Below are 18,731 nucleotides of genomic sequence, written 5' to 3' on the forward strand. Positions count from 1 at the left end.
TGCTGGAGCAGAGAAATGTTCATGTTGATGAGGACCATCACTAGAGGGGCCTTTATCATTGCTGTGTCAGTGCCCAGCCTGAGAGGTAAAACACCAGCCATGGCAATGTTTCAGCACACATTTATTGCTGCTCATTGTTTCCCTGCAGTGGATCAGAACGAAGGTCCCTATTGCACATAGATTTTTATTTTTGGCATCCTTAAAAAAAAAAATTGCACAAGACTTTTTAACCAAGTTCCCCTTGCCCCTGTAGCTGACTGAACACACAAATGAGTTTTTTTTTTTTTCACCTACATGGTGGATGTGATATTTCCCAGACATGGTGGTTGTAGGGCTTGTGAGTCAGTACAAACCCCAGGGTGAGCATGGCTTTCACGTTTGCATACAGTGTGAGAGACACCCTAGACTGGAAAACATGCCTGGGATGATCTTTGTAGACACTTTCCTACTGCATGCAACAGATAGTTGTGGCTGGATATAATTTACCCATTGAAGAGTCCCTCTGGGGTTTGGTCTGTGGGACTGGCTCAGCTGCTGCCCAGTTCCTCTGGCCAGGCAGTAACAATCCAAGCTGCACGGTGAGAATTCCAATACAGTGAGTTTTTACACCTATGGCTGCACAGGGGGAATGAGAAAACTCCAACCTGGGAACATGGGGTGAGGCCTGCCTGGGGGTGCTCCATGCCACATTCATCATCTTCCCCCTTTCTGAGAGGAAACCCTTGGATGGAGGAGCTCTGGTGTGGTCTGGGAGAAGCCTCCCAAGACATGTGCTTCCTTGAAAAGCCTCACAGACACAGGGAAGGGTTTGAGTTGTGTGCATTCCTGCCATCTCAGTAGACAACTGCCTGGAGAAACCCCCGTTCTGCCACTTCCCTTGGGACTGACTGCTGCAGGGAAGATCAGCTGGATGTTACAGCAGGATTGTGCTTTCCTTGCCCAGGGAGGGCAGGGAGCTGTGCTCTGAGCTAACCTGGGCTCTGCTGTAGCCACTGCCCTGCCCCGCAGTGCCACAGGAGCTGTCTGGCCCCCAGGCAGCCTCTGTCCTGTGTTTGTTCCCCCAGGAGAGGAGCTGTGGGCACCCTGTGAGTGTGTGTGAACCGAGACCATGTCCGTGGAGCAGCAGAGGAGGCGAGCTGTGCTGGGCTGTGTGGGGCAGGGGAAGCTGAGGAGGTGTTTCCCGGTGGCTGCAGGATGGTTGATGGGGAAGCAGCTGGGTGCCTTCTCAGTAGACCCAGGAGACAGGCACCCACTGTGGGGAGCTGCAGGCCTGCTCAAAGGCTTCCTGCAGCAGCTGGAGGCTCTCTTCCACGCCATTGTTGACCAGGGACAGGTCGAAGTAGTGTGCGTACCGGCTGCGGATGCTCTCCGAGTCCTTGCGCAGCTGCTGCAGAGCCTCCGACTGCAAGGGACAGCACAGTGCTCAGGAGAGGAACTTCACAGCACTCCCCAACAGGGAAACACCCTCCCAACACCAAAACGGCTCCAGTGGTTGTGAAGTGTCAAAGCACAGAGAATCCTTAGGGCTTGTCTGATGGGCCAGGAGCTGTTGTGTGATCTCTGGGCTTTTGCTGGACTTTGTGTGGTGCTGGGAGCATCAGGTTACCTGCTAGAGTGAGGCCAGACCTGCTGGCTCTCCTGTTTACCTTTAAAATGCTCTGTTGGCAGCTCCCAGGGAGAAGGTTCACAAGCAGCAAGCTGCTCAGTGCTCTGGTGGGCACTGTCACCAGCTCCAGGCTGGGTTGGAGGTGGGATTCCTGCAGGATCCCTCCTTCCCACTGGCTTTTGACCAGAACAGCACCAGACAGCAGAGCTTTACCAGCCTCTCCACTGGTTTTGGCTGGGCTTTCAGTGCTCTATTTCTACAGTAAAAGCAAAGCTGCCTCTTCCCTCCTGCCAGTGTGGCATGTGGGTGCATCCTTGGGCAGCTCTGCCCCTGACCAGTTCCACATATTTCCCTAATGGAGCTTGAAAGACGGGAAGAGGGATAGCTTGGGGTGCAGTGCTCGCTGAGCTCTGCTCTGTGCAGATATTAATAGACCTGAACGGGTATTATTAGATTATAATAATTATCATAGCTATTATATAATTATATCTATTATCAACAGATGAAGTAGACCTAAAAATATATTGATAAACTAATTCAGGCCAGTCTTTATGTCCTTTTTTGTTAGACCATCTGGGTCTGTATCACAGTACTGATACCTTTAGTAGTCAGCAATAAAAACATATTAGAGATGGCACAGTATTGTAATACCACAGCCTCCCTCAGGGCACAGCAGGCTTCTGTCTTTAAGGTGTTCAGTTCAACACTGACAAACTTTAAATATAATTATTACCCTAGGGAAAAAAAACCAAAAGAAAAAAAAATGCCACCCAAAGATACCGCTTAGGTACCTTCTTGTTGAAAGAGTTACTGAAAATATTCATCAGTTCTTATACAATTAATTTTTCCTGTGTTGTGGATGAAGGCAGCAGCTGCTGGGGGTGGAGAGGGGAGGGAGGGCAAGCAGCAGTTTTTGCTCCTGTGAGCTCTGCGGGGTGACATTAACTCTGCCGCATCCCTCCTCAGAGTGAGCCGAGCTGCAGGGTTATATTTAGTGCCTGGCAGCCCTGCCCACTGCAGCAGGATGTGATTCCTCTCTGGATGGAGGCAGCGGTGGGTGACAGAGTGGCCCTTTCTGTTCTGTCCCCTTCCCCCCCTCCCCAGCCTGCTGCATCAGGCAGTTAATGTTCCTCTAAATACCTGCACGACACTTCCTCTGAAGCTGCATAAATATCCTCTCCAAAAACTAGCTGTAGCTTAAGCTTTCCAAACACAAACTCAGTAGGCTGGAAGAGGTGGCCTTTTTGCCATTGAATCCAGGAGGAGCACAGCTCTGGGTTTTCTTGTGGCCTCTGTCTCCCTGCCAGGCTGGGGTGTAGGGCAGGGGAGGCAGCATCCCTGCACCCAGGGGGCTTCCTGGGAAGTGACAGCCTGTGGCTGCCAGCCTGATGCTTGGCACTGAATGAGTTAACTGCGCTATCAGTGCTGCTTTCATCCTCACGTTAAAGGGATCAGCATCCTAATGAGGCAAAGAATGAAAGGAGCAGTTGTTTGTGTGTCTATTTGCATAGCTGATGGAGGATAAATGGTCCTGCCCCGACTGCTAGGCTGTGCTCCCCACCGTGATTATGCTGCTTGGGATGAGGGTTGCTGAGTTTACAGCTGCAGGAATTGGCAGTTCCTGTTCTCAGCTCTGGGCTGAGTTCTGGACCACCAAGAGCCAAGCAGACAGGAATATGCTGATGGGGAGCCCTGGGTTGCTGCAGCAGGTGCTGCCATGGACCAAGAAGCCCAGCCAGAGGGGGACAGGAGGGGACACCCTGCCACTCACCTCCTCCGCCTTGTCTGTGGGGGCGATGAAGACGATGAACGGGGAGAGCTCGGCCGTGCGGACGATCTTGAGGGTCTGTGGAGAGAAGGGTGCAGTGACCAGAGTGAGGCCCTTCCCCAGGCTGGGAGCAAGAGCACAGCTGCCATGCTGCCCGTGATGCAGTGGGGGCTAAAGGGGACACCCCTCTTTGGGGACATGGGCTCACTGGACTCCTGGAAAAGGGTCCCTGCAACCCACTCCCACAGCAGCCTGGCCGTGGCCTTGGTGACACAGCCAGGTGTGTGCTGTGACAGGAACACCCTCACTGTACCCATGTCTTGGGAATGGAAATGCCACCCCAGGGCTTGCTGGTGTTTTTCCTTTGGGAAGAGACGGCAGGGACAGTCACAGCCAGCACCCAGGTAGCTCAGTCTGTGGCAGCCCCTGTCCTCCACCCCTTCCTTCCCCTGCTCCCTACCTGGGGCTCGATGTCCAAAATAGCGACTTTGTCCTGCTGGTGGATCTTGTGCACTGTTTCAAACTTGGTGCCAAACATGTTTCCCTGGTAGCTTCCAAACTCCAAGAACTCATTGGCTGAGATGTCCCGGGTCATCTCCTCAGTGGAGACAAAGTAATAGTCCTTCCCATCCACCTCATTCTTCTTCTGGGGGCGTGTGGTGTCTGGGGAGGGGAGAGAGGATGAATGCTGGCCCCGGAAGGAGAGGGGAACAGAGTGGAGCAGGCATCAAGACTAAGCTGTACTAATCCCCTGTTAACTGTTTCCTGCTTTGGATAAACAGGTACCTCAGCCAGCTGGGGCCAAGCACTGGATGGAAAGAGAGGTGTCTTTGTGAGGGTGGCAGCAGGCCTGCAGCCTCTGTGGGTAAAGGTGGGTCCATGTGGGACTGCAGGCAGGGAGGCCTTGCACGTGGGGACCTCTGACTTCGGGGGCTTGTTGATGCTGGAGGAACATCTCCCCACCTCCCACCTGCTGTCAGAAGGTCCTGGATCAAAGAGGTGAGAGGAAATGCAGCCTGTGCTGGTACTTACATGGAGGTGGGTACATGAACTTGTCTGGGTTGTTGTTGAGCAGAGCATTCTTGATGTGGCTACGGCCCACGCCGCTGGCCCCTGGAGAGAGAAAGAGATGGACACTAGAGCCGGGCTCAGAGCAGCCTGGTAGGAGATGCTGGGGCCCCTCCACAGCTCTGGGTCTGACAGAGAGTGCAGAGCTTGGCCTGGGCCCTGCCCAAGATGTGTTTCCTGGACTGGTCTGTGGTGTCTTCCAGCCCTGGAACAGGCTCTTTGTGCCCTGGGGATGCTCACCTCCAGCCCCAGCTGGAGACAGGACTGCTGCCTCCAGAGCAACCAGCCTGGCTGGGCTGCCCATGCCTGTGGAGTCCACCACCAAGTGCTCAGTCCCCACAGTGTGGGAGTGCTTGCTTTGGTGCAACTGCAGAGCTGCTTTTGATAGAGATTTTCCATTAAGATGCTCAGGAGTTGCAAATGCCTGAATGAACTCTTCCCCAGCATTGCAGCACAGGTGCCAGACCATGCACAATGCATCCTATGGGATAACTGCTGCAGGCTGAAGAAATGCTGCCCAGACCTCACTAGGTCTTGAAGGGCTGTGCTGCCCCAGCCCCTGCACAGTCCTGGTTCCCAGCACACATCCCCGTGGTGCAGAGGGTGTCTGGGACAGGACCTACCAATGAGCACCAGAGTCTTCCTCTTGAAGGCAGGCAGCCTCACCACTTCCTCATAGGAAACGACATCCAGCTGGTCAAAAACTGGGGTGGAGGAGAAAGGAGACGTAGAGAGGTCAGAATTGGCTTGGCCACACCAGCATGACCCGTGTATGTGTGTCAGACCAAAGCCAGGGCAAATGGACAGGAGTGCTCAGGACTGGGCTGGGAGCTCATCCACGTTTGGCAGCACCAACAGCAAGCAGAGAGGCAGAGTGGGTGCTGGGGGGCTGCCAAAGAAGCCAGGGCTGCTTTTGCTCAGTAATTCTGCTCAGGACAGTAGGACCTGGGAGCTGGGGTGGAGGCAGCAGGATGCTGCAGGGAGCTTGCTGCTGGGGGAGCTTTATATATCTGGGTGATTTGTAGCCTTGTTTGCTGCTGGTTGGAGCTGCAGGCCGGGCCAGAAGCCAGCAGTCCCCAGGCACCAGCCTCTGCCAGCTCTTTGCTCCGTTTAGCATGGGGAGCTTACATGGGTGGCTGAGGGGCAGTTCCCTGCCTCACCAGGGTCAGGCCTTGGCAGCTGTGGGAGCAGTGCAGGCTGCTCCCTGACTGCTGAGCAGCAGCACTGCCACTGCCTGCCCCGTGTTCAGCAGCCTGGGGGGTTTGAGGCTGGGGAGCCTGAGCTCACAGGGCCAGGAGTGCAAGGGATTGTCACCAGGGGAGAGCACAGGAGCTCAGTGCTGAGCCAGCCCTGGCCTCGTGCTCTACATGGGGACACAGCTGTGGCCACATGAGGAACGTGAAGACTGCAGAAGAGACTCAAAAAAAGCTGACAGCTGTGGAGTACCCTGAGATCCCAGTGCTGACACAGCTGGGCTGTTTGTGTTCTCCCATGGAGGACAGACCCAGCCCTGCCAGAGGCAGGGGGATAGGCAGGGCTGGGGACTGAGCCCACTGCCCTGCTCACGCTTACTTGAGCTGTGCTTGGCCAGGTATTTATCTTTGCACTTCTTCTTCTTCCCAAAGGGGCTGCAGCTCGGGGATTCACTCTGGCTGGGCTGGGTGACGCTCGCCACACGCCTGCCAAGAGAGGAGGACACCACACCATGGCCCAGCTGTCACCCCAAGCCCTGGGACAGCAGCAGGATTGTCCCTCAGACATGCAAGAGAAACAGGTTGGCTGCTGGGACAGGCAAAGGCTCACCCTGCAGCACATGAAGGGGACATTTTCCTCCTTGTCCCAGCAGTGACACTGGTGTTGCCCAACACAAACTCCTGATAGCACATGGTCACAGCTCCCACCTCCACTCCCAGATCCAGCCCTTCTGGGCACATCCAGGGACCTACCACTCCTGCAGCTCCGGAGAAGGGATGAGTCCTGCTGACTCAGTGCAAGAGCCCTCCACCCGGCCCTGCCACCAGTTGCTGTCATCCTTGTTTATGATCTGAATCACATCACCAATCTGAAACTTCAGTCCTGCTTCCTTGCAGGGGATCAGGTTGTCTTTCTTGGGGTCGTAGTCAAACTGTGCCCTCATGAACATCTGCAAAAGAGAGAGGAGACCAGAGTCAGCATGGCCATGCAGGCTGGCTGAGTTTGGCCCCCACATTGCATTCCCAAGCAGTGACTGCAGAGGTGGCTCCAAGCACAAAGCCCCTGCTCCTTTCCAAGCCCCACAAGGCTTTGTGGGGAGAAAGGAGATGCACAAAGCCTAGGGGGAAAGTCTTGGGCACGGAACTGTAGTGAGATGTGCTGGTGAGTGGATGAGGGATGGAGTAGGACAATATCTTGGCCTTACTGGGAGCTGGTGATACACCCACAGGTGGTGTTCAAACCCTGCCATGGAGCTCCCCTGCAGTGCCCTGGCTGCTGCACAGTGCTGGTGAGTTCAGCCAGCCACAGAGCAGTCCCACCAACGTGGTGCACAACTGGGGTCTGCAGTGGAGTGACCACAGAGGTGACATTGCAACAGGGACCCCGGGGAAGGCCATGGCTCAATCTCAGCTGCTCTGTGCTGCCTTTCCCCTCAGCTGGGCAATCCCTGCATGGCACGAGGCCTTTGGGGAGCCAAGGCTGCAGTGCTGCACCCATCCCTGCCTTGGTCTGTCCTGGTCCCTTTGGCATCAGCTACTCCCACAAAATTACAATTCATGCAACTGGAAATGAGTTGCTGCTATTGCTTCCCAGGCCACTGTGTACCCTCCTGAGGCTGGGGAAGCCCTGGGGACCAGGAAGGTGTGAGAAATTTGCTTTCCCTGTCCCTTCTGCTTGCTCAGTTGCTTGGGAGGGAGTCTACAGCACCCACTCCCAGCAGGACCCTGTCAGGACTAGAGTGGAGGCAGAGCCAGGCAGAGTGTGGAGGATTAGGAGTGAAAAGCAGAGTTTAGGGAATGCTGAGCATTACCCCAGCTTAGTTACCCTAGAAACACAGCATGTAGCAAGGAGGGGGGAAAGAGTTTCACGTGGGGTGATGCCTGTCCTTTCCTCAGATGTGACAGGCAGGGCTTGGAAATTCATCCTCGGTAGGGCAGACCATGCTGTCCCTGCTCCACATTAAAACCATTTCCCTCAGCTGTGCTGCTGGAGGCACAGAGCCAGCAGGACACAAACATGGTTCCCTTCCACTGCCAGAATAGACCATATGGACCAAGCTGTGACATGAGAGCCCTCACAAAAAAATGAAAATAGGAGAAACAACAAGAGTGGAATCTCCTTTGAGGACGAGGACTGCTGCTTGCTTTGAAAGCACTCTCTGGCACCAGGAAGCTGATCACCCACACAAACACCAGGGATACACAGCAGGCACTGCCCAGAGCTCTCTGCTCCTGCAGCACTGGTGTCCTGAGCAAGGACACTTTGGAAAGACCTCTCCTACACCAGTTAGGAGCTGGCATCAGACAGCTCCACACATCACCCACAGCTGCACAGGGCTCTTTGCCTGCCTGCTGCCAGCCCCTCTTTGGGGCCAGACACTCAGCTGCTGAGCAGGCTCCAGCATGAGAAGTCCTGGTCTTTTAAAGCCAAAGGGCTGCAGGGAATTTGCTGGAGGGGCCCTCAAGAGCCCTGAATGCCCCGTGCTTCCTCTCCTTAGGACACTCCCAAGCAGACACACTCCAAGAGACACTCAAACTCATGAGCCAGGGCGGGGAAAAATCAGGATGCCAGGATCACCATCCTGCCTGCCAGGTACTGAAATAAAGGTGATCACTGAAATAAAGGGGATCCAGGAGCGGAAACAGCCCACTCTTGGTGGTGGTACTGCAACAAACACAGACACAAGCAGCTGTGGCTCTGGGGGGCAGACAGCACCACTGCCCTGGGCACAGCAGGAAGGAGTACAACTGTTCCTGGGAAGGAGTTTGTCCCTGTGTCTTTCCCAGCCTCAGGTGAACCAGGAACTGCATTCTTTTCCTCTGGCATGGAGTTGGCCAACTGGAGGTGGCTGGGTCAGGACAGGGGGGCAGACTGACAGCAGGGAAGGACAGGCACAGGTCAGTGTTTAAAAAACATCCATGCAAAGCTGGTTGAGCAGGACTGGGGACAGCATGAACTGAGGAAGAAACAGAGCCACCAACACTTGCCACCACACTCCAAACTTCAGCTTTTCTGGTAAAGAATGACATGTGTTCCCTCAGGCCATCCCAGCACCATCCAGCCCCCACCCTCTGCCTCTGAACTCCTGTCTCACTCCTGCCTGTCCATGACAGGGGGGCTGCACGGGGGTTGGCTCCTGCACAAAGACAAGACAGCAACCCAGCTACCACGCCCTGAAGTCTTGGCAGAGAACACAGCCCTCCCCAGTACTCTATTTCAGCCACAGCATGACTTCAAAGGCAAAACCACGCAGGTGTCACCCTCCGGTGACACAGCATGGCCCCTCACCCTGGCAGTGACAGCAGGTGCAGTGAACTGCCTGCCTTCCTCCCACACTGTGCATCCGGACCGATGTCACCTCAACTGGGGCTGGTGCACCAGCAGTGGTGACAGCAGGGACCACAGAGCCAGGGGCTGCCCCTGCCACCAACGGCTGTGGCTCTGAAGGAGGCCCTCACGTGCTCCCTGGTGTGCCCCTGCCACTGCTTTCCCAGCCCCAAACAGCACTGCTGGCTCAGACATCCCAGCCCCGTGTTCCTACACGCACTTTGGGTAAATACACCCACACAGGCCCAACATATGGTTGTGTGCAGTGATGCAAGCACAGGACAGGTCCCTCCAGCAGCTCTGACAAAGGAAGCCACCCCCCTGCCCTGACATCCCTGGCTGAGCACAGCTCTCTCCCCAGCACTGGTTTGCTCTGGTCCCACCCTGCCCCAGCACTGCCCGTGGATGCAGAGGCTGCACTTACCTGGAGAGCAGGGAGGCGGCTTTGCTGGTTGGGAATGACTTTTAATGAGACCATCCCCTTGGTTTCTTTCTAGTGAACAAAGGGGAGAAAGAAGAGTTGGAGGCGGTGGTGTCTGGAGGCAGCTCAACAGCAGCAAGCTGTGCAGGGAGGTGCTGAGTGCCAGGACCTGCAAAGGCAGGGCTCCTGGGTACCCCACCGTGCTGGGGGACACCACAGCCTGGTCAGAAATAGCTGTGCTTGCCTTTGCCATACTTGTCCCATTCCCAGGGGGGGACACCGGCACCCCCACAGGGGTCAGGCTGTGGGCACTGCTAAGCACCACCAGAATGAACATGGAGACCTGCATCATCTCCGCCCTGGCTGCTCCAGTGAGGAGCCTGGGAGGAGAGGCTGGTTCTTCCAGGTTCCCTCCACGTTGGCCCCTTGCTCTGGCCCTCCTGGTGACATGAGAGGCACAGCACTCTCTTGCCTGCCACAAGCCAGTGCACTGTTGCCTCACATGCATCACAACGCCCACATGGCACAACGACATGTGGAGGCTTGGAGGGGCCTCCTGGGCCAACCACTCTTCTCAGGAGGCAAAAACAAAGACAAGCTCCTCCTTGGTCCTGCTGTCTGGAGCAGGGACATCCTGTGGCACTTTGGCAAGGCCAAGCCTCCTGCTTAGGCTGCTGGTGGGGGTCCTCAGCAGCACCACCACCTCCCTCCAGCAAGGAGTCATATGCTGGGCACAGATCAGGGTCATCAGTGTATGAACCCAAGGCAGGTCTGAGGCCCTTGTCTCTGGCAAGGACAGGATCACCATGACCTCAGCAGCAGGCAAATGGCACCAACATGACATGCACATGTGGCTCAGGTCTGCAGGAGCAGCCAGCCCTGGGCTGGACTGCACACCAGCCTCGGCAAGCAGAGGTGGTTTCCAAGCCCCACACAGCATCAGCACACGTCAGGGACCCAGTCAACAGCCTCCCCTGGTGCTGCAGGACGCCAGAAACAAGCAGCAAGCACAGACCCCACGGGGGCTGCATGCAGGATGGCTGCTGCCACATCACACTGCTGTATGTAGGCAGCTGTGTGCTGGCTCTGGGGTGTGGGAGGGGGGGAATGCTCACAGCATGCAGGCCAAAGGGCTCCTTTCCAGGGAACAGCCCTGACACACACAGATACCTACCAGCATCTTCTGCAGCTGGTCAACTGAGTGGTTGCTTGCACTCTGCCCATTGATTTCTATGATTTCATCACCCACGTGAAGGGAGCCTGCCAGCAATGTGAGAAACATGAAAATGCAGAAAAGGAACAAGAGCTGCTCACCAAACCAAATTTACACAGCTCCATCAGCCTCCAGGGCCAGGACACTGCAGTGTTTGCCTGCCAGTGCTTCTGGAACCACACGTGCCATCTAAGCACATGGGAGGGAAGCACAAGGGGAATGAATTCTTCCCCTTCCACCCAATACACACACCAGGCCAGTCCCAAGGTCATCAGGCTGCTTTCCACTGTGTGGAAAGTGCTTTGGACTGGTCAAAGCACCTGCATCAGCGTTTCAAACACAACCCCAAGCACCTCACCTGAAGCCAATCACAGCCTCCTTACAGGGCCCTTAACACAAGCACTCCTGACTTTGTGTGTTTTCAGTTTATATACCCAGGCAGATTACAGCCTCAGATATACTACTAAAAATCAGGCTCCAGTAGTGTTATTGGAATGGCTCCTGCCTTATTTTGGCAGTGGTAAGAACAGACTTCCCACTTGGATCCAAGGCTGGAAAAGCAGCCTCTTCTAAGCAGAGAACATCTTGTATCCACGCCTCCTTGGCAAAACCCAAAACCAGAAAATAGCACCTATTTATTTCTTTTGGCACCTTATTTTGGCCTGCAGAGCCAATCTACAGGATGCCTGTCCCACCTGTGCACTTTAGGAATGGGAAGAGCTTCCCCTACTCCAGGGTATGATCCATCTCTTCTTACAGTGACCCCATCATGAGACAGATGATCTCCAGTTCCTTTTTGGGAGAGCCCTTCCCCCAAACCTTTATTTATCACTAAAGCCTCCAGTGTTTTAATGTGACAACCATGCAGAGAGACCAGTGAGTCCCAAGCTCCTGACACATCCCTAGGGGAGGAACAGGCACAGATGTCCATGTCACAGGGGAAAGCCAGCAGTGCTGAGGACCTGCATTACTGCTGCACGGGAAGAAACCACCTGCAGATGTGTACCCCATGCCTTCTAAAAAGGTCTTGTTACCTTGTCTGTGAATCATGCCCCCATGGAAGATCCTGGCCACCATGCAGCTCTGCTTGTCATTTTGCTTCAGCGTGATTCCCTGGAAGACAGGAAAATCCATGACTGCTGGCTGCAGGGGAGAGCCCTCCTGCCCTCACAAAGTCCTCTCCAGGCCCATGTCCACACTGAGCTGGGGGAAAGACCCTGCTAAGCCAACTCAGGCTGCTGCAGCTCCTCTTGGCACAAGTATCACCACCCTTCGTGGGGCTCGCTTTGGGTCCCCGGGCAGAATGCAGAGTCCAGCACCTTTTTCCCATGGCCAAGATCTCCAGTGACCTGTTTCCCTCAAAGCCAGCCTGCTGGCACACCTCAGCCTGCCCTTCCAACCCCCCGGGTGCCATCCAGCCTTGGGGCCTGGCCAGTTCTCACCATGGGCTCCTCGGTGACCTTCTCGAACTGCACCAGGCGGATCTTGCGCACCTCGCGGCTGCCGCTGTGCGAGGGGCTGCCCAGGGTGGCTGAGCCGTTGGTGTAAATGTCCTCAGTCAGGGCGTGTGGGGACTGAGTCATGGCCTGTCGGGGCAAAACAGACACCACGGTTTAGGGGCTCCACCTGGGAAGGCTGGATCCCTGCTCTGGGGCTCAGCTACTCAAAGGTGTTAAGGTGCCTGCGGCGCAAGCAGAGGAGAAGACACTAAGGGCAAGAAAAGAAAAGGAGCAGAAGGACTTGTGCCTTGGAGATGTGGATGTGGGTTAAATCTGCAGTTTTCCAGCCTGGGAAACACAGGAGGTAAGAAAACTTTGGAAAAGCTGCAGGTAGCAGAAGCCAAAAGAGTCCACAACTGATCTTCTGAAGCAGTCACAAACACTCCTTTGTGTGTCGCAGCAGCAGTTGGCTCACAGAGAGCTTGTGGCAGAGCACAAAGCCCAGGACATCTTCACCAAGTGAACAGAACACTTTGGGACTCACCCCTGAGAACTGGAGCCAGGCTTTGTTCTTGCTCAGTTTGCACGTTCAACCTTTCCTGACCTACCTCAGTGGGCAACTGACACGGTGCAGAGCCATGCACACAACATCCAGGCACTGAAGGCAGTGTGCTCCCCAGCCAGCCAGAAACATCCCATTCCCCTTCCCAGCTCCAGGTCCTTTCATGCTGGTTTGCACTGGGAAGCCAAGCACAGGCTTTCAGTCCTGAGGAAACCTCTGTTCTTTGATTCCAGCATGTGCTGGCTGATGGAGAGTGCTTGGGGTCCCACACAAAGACCTCCAAATCCATCCAGCCCAAGGAAGCCTGACAGTCCTGTTAAATCCCTCAGACACACTGGGGAATGTCTCCACACAGCTCACAAATGTGCACGTTTGTCCCCAGGAGCAGTGGACTTTCCTCAAGCCTCTCCCAAATCAGTGCTGGCCCAGCAAAACCCAGACCAGCTTTGATCTGCAGCCCCTGCCCGCCCTGTTGGCACAAATTCCCACACCAGCCCATGATGCAAAACAAACTCTCCTGACTGTCCCACTCCACACCAGACTCCTGCCTCTGCTGCCCAGTTTGCAGTCTCCCAGCAGTGCCTGAGCTCAGAGCCACAGCCAGCAAAGCTGCAGGGATGCCCAGCAAGGTCCTCACCAGCTTCAGTCCTGCACCAGTGACATGGCCGTGCCCAGACTGGCAGAGCCAACACCTCTCCCCACCACTGACCTGTTAACTGGGCACCAGGGCCAGAAGCTCCATGTCAGGTGCTGGGAAATATCAGCCTGACCCCCTGCCCCAGCTCACTCTCACCCACCCCAGACCCCTGGCCTGGAGCAGAGGAGAAGCTGCAGCCCCACGCTACCAGGTGAGGAGGCAGATCTGGTCAGGCCAGGGGAAGGTTCGTGAAGAGCATCTGCTACTGGGCTGCAGCCATGGCACTAAACCACAATAGTATGAGCTTTGGTAGGGATGTGCTGGAATGCTGCTGGCTGAGACAGTGATCCAGCTCTGTGCAATGGCAGAAAGCAGGGAGGGAGCCAAAGAAAGGGGCAGCAGAGTCAGGACTAACAAGGATAGCAGGAAAGGTGCTGGCAGAGAGGGACAGACCAGGCATGGTCACTGTCACAGCCCCCAGACAGGGCACTGGTGGGGCTGGGCGAGGGAGGGAAGGGCTCAGGGAGCTGTATGCCCATGATGTAGTGATTTATTTTTAAACCAACTACTTCCAAAAGTGCCAACCAACCTCCTCCTCAAAAGGGGACCACGTGGGCTCCAGCTGCCAATGGCTTAAACATGGAGAAGGCTGAATCCCAGCCCAGAACACCACCCAGGCCATGGACTTGCAGGGTGGAAGGAAGAACAACTTACATCCAACCCTCCCCAGCCTGGCTTGCCAGCACTAGCAGGGCATGATGCTACCACACCATTTGCAGAGCAGAGGAACAGATCCAGCAGTGTGCGTGCCTAGAGCTGTCCCACAGCTCTCTGTCAGCTGTCCCCCTCTGCCAAACCAGCAGGTGCAAGGAGGAATAGGAGGACAAGGACCTTCTCCAGCCCAACCTGATGCCAAAGTGCCCATGAGGTGGTTGGAGTCAGCACAGATCATACTTATCTTGGTCATGCCTTGGGAAAGCGTTAGACCATGCAATTCCTGGCTTCAAACCTGTAGGCTCAGCAGAGCCCGATGACCCAGGACACAGCACAGTCTGCTCCAGGGACTGGGAGTTCCCATCCTCACCATCCCCACCAGCTGAGCCTCCCAGCCCCGACCTTTGCTTTTTGCTGAGAGCTGGAGAAAGCACTGGAGAAAACACCCAGCCCTCGATGCTGACACAGCACCAGTGTCACCCCGGTGACTCCTGGAGAACAAGGTCTGTCACCAGAGACTGGCTGCTGTGCCTGGGGATGGCCACCAGCCACTTGATGGCAACTCTGAATGCAGAAGGGTTCTCCAACACCAGAGCCATGCTGGGATGGTGTGGGCTTTTTTGTGATGGCCCTGGGCTGCCAGTGGATGGGGACAGGATAATGCCTGGTTCATGAGAACAAGCAGGACCCTTGGGGTGGCAGATGCGGCCCCGATGGTGGCACCCAGAAACCAGAGATGTGCGTAGCTCTCATGCTCCATGCACATGAGCTGGTTGGCCAGATTGCCTTGCACTCTCCTGGCAGCTGCCACGCTCTTGGCTGGCTTGGCCCAGCCTAGGCTGTGACCTCAAGAGCCTTTTCAATCACTGGTGACTGGCCAGACTCTGCTCCTTGTGCACTGCTCCACAGGAAACATCCCTGAGTGCTGCTGAGAGCCAGCTCGTGGCCACCAGCCACTGCCAGCTCTGCACAGCCCCGGGCTCTGTCACTGGGGCACACGTAGGGCAAGGAGCCTGGAGGGGTGAGCTGTGCCATAGGGGTGCTGGACACCCCAGCAGCCCTGTGTGCCCTGCAGCTGGCTGACAAGGATACAAATCCTCCTGCACAAACCCTGCTGCAGTGCCAATGCACGCAAGAGCCACCAGCTCCATGGGTCAGAGGGGCCCCACAACCCCCTGTTTGCATTCTCCTCAAGAGCCCAGACTTCTTCCCCATATCCCGCGGCAGAGGGAAGTGTACCAGCTCCTTGGGCAGTGTTTACCAACAGGGAATGTGGCAAGGATCCCAGCACTTGGCATCCCGGCCCCCAGCGGGGTCAGCACTGTCTGCCAGGGCTGCTGCTGTGGCCGTGCTGGCCCCACCAGGCTGCACACCATGGGCAAATCAAACATTAACTGGGCAGCTTGTTTGCAGGAGGCTGAAGCAGCACTTGAGGAAAGCAGCCCTACAGTGCAAAGGGCACGTTCAGAGATTTGGTTCCTGGCCTCTCCTTGCTGCTCTAACCAAGAGACTTCAGTATCAGGTAGCCTTGGAAAAACAGGGCTGCCTGGTGAGTGTGTGGTCAAAAGCATTGCTGGTTTTGCCAAGCAGCCCCACAAAGTACAGCAGCTTGGATGCAAGAAGGAACCCTAGAGCCACGTTTTTCTGAAATTGCCCTTTTGGCTGGCAGGAAGACACGCTCTTCTCTTTGCAAGGAGCAAAATCCCAGCTCCCCTCACATTTTAATTGCCCTAGGTCCATGCAGGAAGGTTGGGGGACTGCTTGGTGCAGAGATGTCCTGACCCAGCAATATCTCCTCTCACCCTCCAGTGCTTCCAGCCTCGCCTCCGTCCCCATCCAAGATCTGTCCATCTCAGTCTTGTACAGCTTAAAAAACTCAGCAATGTGTAAAAAGAGCAGAGAAGCAAAAAAATTGAGTTTGGGAGCTGCTGTAGGGCTGCTCCAGCAGGTTGGGGAGCAACAGCCACACAGACATTTAGAAGTAATTCATTCTGCCAGGGGCTACTGACATCTCAAGTCTGCCCCCACAGCCACAGGAACAATCTCACCTAAAACCCCTTCTGGCAATATGACTGAAGTTCAAAAACAAGAATCAAACCAACGAACATTTAAACCAAAAAGGATTACATTGCTGACACCGTGAAAAGGCCCAGCAACACCAACAGGTCTCTGTGGGAAGGGGAAAAGAGAAATAGGAAGGATACAAAATGGTCGTGGCAGCCAGAAGGTGCTGCCAGCTCTGTGTGCCCTCACAGTGACTCCAGATCGCAGAGTGCTGCAATGGAGATGGGCCAGATTTTCAAGGGAGCGCAGTCAAGTTTTGCTGAGGCACCACCTTCCCACCAGAAAAGGCTGATGCAGCCTTCCAGATGTGTTTGTGAAGCTGGTAACCTCCAAGAGACAGCCAGTGAAACCACAACACTGACAGAAGGAGGAGCTGCCTGCCACTCCATCCCAGCTTCCGGAACAAGCCCTGCAAAACAGCTTTTTCCCTGTAGCTGTTACACACAGCAAAATACATTTGAGATTAAAAAGTTGGAACCACCCTCTCCTCTTAGTTAGTCAAAGCCAGAAGTTTAGCTAAGCTTTCTACCGAGGTTTACCTGTGGTCGATCCTGGGGACTGTGGCCTCAGTCTGCTTTGGAGCTGCTGCCAGTTGGATGCTGAGAACTGCTGCCCAGAGGTGAGCGCAGTGTTCCCTCTGTTCTCTCTGCACCCTCAAGATCAGCTCTCCCCAGAAGTACTCTCCTTTTCTCCACCAAACTCCCAAAGGTCAGTTCACTGCCCATTTTACAGCTGGGGAACTGAGTCACAGTTGATAAAGGGACAAGCCCAAGGTCATCCTGCCAACCAGGTGCACAGCTGGAAATCAAGCCCACACCTTTTTGGTAAATCTGTACTTGTCAGTCAGGAGATATGGCAAAGATACACAGGCACGTGGGGAGGCTCGAGAGGAGAGGCCTGGGGTTGCTTCCTAGCAATAACATGGCTTCCACTTGCCACGATTTGCATGCCCTGCCACCACGTGAGGAATACAGCATTTCCCAGCACGTGGCTCTGCCAGAGAAAATGAGGAAGAGAAACCTCCCAGTCACTCTGACTCCAGACCAGGAGCAGCCGGGCAGACTCAGCACCCTTCCCAAGAAGGGACACTGCCGCTGGGCCATGTCCTGGTGTCCACGGAGGGGCCAGAGCCACTGTGGGCCAGCACCATCTCTGCACGCCCGTGACACAGAGACAGCTATCTGTGACTGGCAAGCTCAGAACACTGTTGGAAGCCAGCCCTACAGAGCTCCTTATAAAAGGCCTCGTGCAGATCTCAGTTCACCATCTCTCCCCTTACCCCTACTGAGATAAATACACCGCTAACACCAGAAAGCTGTAGGGCAGCTCCTACACTTTCCACGCTCTGCTGCTACTGGCAATTTATCCTTGCTCTGTTTGCAGCCAGGCAGGCCCTCTGCCTGGATCTGGCAGGCCGAGGGATGGGAGAGCTCCTCTCGGCAGCTGCCTGGTCCAGACACTTTGCTTTAATTATTTTTTTCTCAAAGCACCCCGTCAGGGTTGAACCACGAAAAGCAGATGAGCCACTGGTGTGAGACAGATCTGACAAGCCCCTTTTGCATGTTTATGTGTCCAACAAGACGGGCCAAGGACAGCACTCCAGGGAAATTCCTCCCTGCTCTCTCCCAGAGGCTCCCCACGGTTGCAAGGAAACCTTAGCCCAGGCACATCATGCCATGGCTTCACCGAGGATGCCTTCTCAAAGCTGGAAATCTCTGCCGGGAGAAAAGCACCAGCAGTTTAACAGCGGCAACCGCCGACCTTCTCCTGCCTGCACTCAAGCTAGCCCGAACAACGCTAAGTGAGGAAGGAGCCCACCCAGCAGAACCAAGAGGGTGGTACAGCTGCTCTCCTTCTGTCGGAGGTGGGATGCATGCGGCCATCGGCTCATTCCCTGTCCCGGGGCAGCCGTGAGAAGGGCTGCTTGCATCCTCCTTCCCTGGGGAAGAGACCCCCACCCTCCTCCAGCCCATGCCGTGGACCCGGAGGTCGCTCAGCAGCTGAATCAGCTCATGTGACAGGCAGTTCCAGTTCTGACCAGCTACAACTTTGCAGCAAAACAAGCACAATCTCTTCCGCGGCAGGATGCCGGAGCCTTCCTCCCCTGCACCCAGTTCCTTCTGCCCAGCTGTGCTGGCCGACCATTCCCCGGAGGCAACCCCACGTCCCCAGCGAGCATCCCTGCTCCCGGGGTGCCGGGGACCGGCACAGGGGATGTGCAGCGCGGGGTCTCCGCCTCCGGGACCTGCTTCCCCCGGCATGTGCGGGATGGAGCGGGAGCCGTGCCGGGCCCGAGCCGGGCTCAGGGCCCGCAGCAGAGCGGCGCTCGCCGGGGCTCGCTGCCGGGGCTCGCCGCGGATGGGGCCGGGAGCGGGGCCCGGGAGCGGGGTCTGGGGGCGCACCCCGCCGCTCACCTCGGGCTTGGGCCGGTTCTGCAGGAGGTGCTCCAGGTAGAGGTCGGAGAGCGCCGTCCTCATGCTGCTGCTGCCGCCGCCGGCGCTGCGCCCCGACTTGAGGGTCATCCCGGCGGCAGCTGCGGCCGGTCCCGCTGGCCCCGGCAGCGCTGAGGGCCCGGCCCGGCCCGGCTGCGGCAGCGCCGCGGGCTCTGGGCACGCTCCGCCCGTGTGCGGCGGGGCCGGGCGGAGCCAGCGCCGGGGGCGGGCCGGGGACGGGCGCGGGGCCGGCGCTGCCAGCGTCGCGCTCGGTGTCCCCGCCGCC

The 18,731-nt window shown here is 56.2% G+C and overlaps 1 protein-coding gene across 1 annotated transcript; it reads right to left on the bottom strand.

The window, feature by feature from the left end:
* Nucleotides 1–104: 104 nt before the first annotated feature.
* MPP1 (MAGUK p55 scaffold protein 1) lies at nt 105–18,615 on the bottom strand. The gene is made up of 12 exons (XM_066202715.1): nt 18,428–18,615; nt 12,040–12,183; nt 11,632–11,710; nt 10,559–10,644; nt 9,388–9,456; nt 6,389–6,585; nt 6,015–6,121; nt 5,066–5,146; nt 4,407–4,487; nt 3,835–4,037; nt 3,378–3,452; nt 105–1,402 (listed from the first exon to the last, which is right to left on the bottom strand). Exons 1-12 carry the CDS (start codon nt 18,533–18,535, stop codon nt 1,226–1,228), a joined length of 1,407 nt encoding a protein of 468 aa, XP_066058812.1. The 5' UTR covers nt 18,536–18,615; the 3' UTR covers nt 105–1,225.
* Nucleotides 18,616–18,731: the final 116 nt, after the last annotated feature.

This window comes from Chamaea fasciata, unplaced genomic scaffold (genome assembly GCF_029207755.1).
Source record: "Chamaea fasciata isolate MVZ Bird 193981 ecotype frontalis unplaced genomic scaffold, bChaFas1.0.hap1 SCAF_22, whole genome shotgun sequence".
Lineage (NCBI taxonomy): Eukaryota > Metazoa > Chordata > Aves > Passeriformes > Sylviidae > Chamaea > Chamaea fasciata.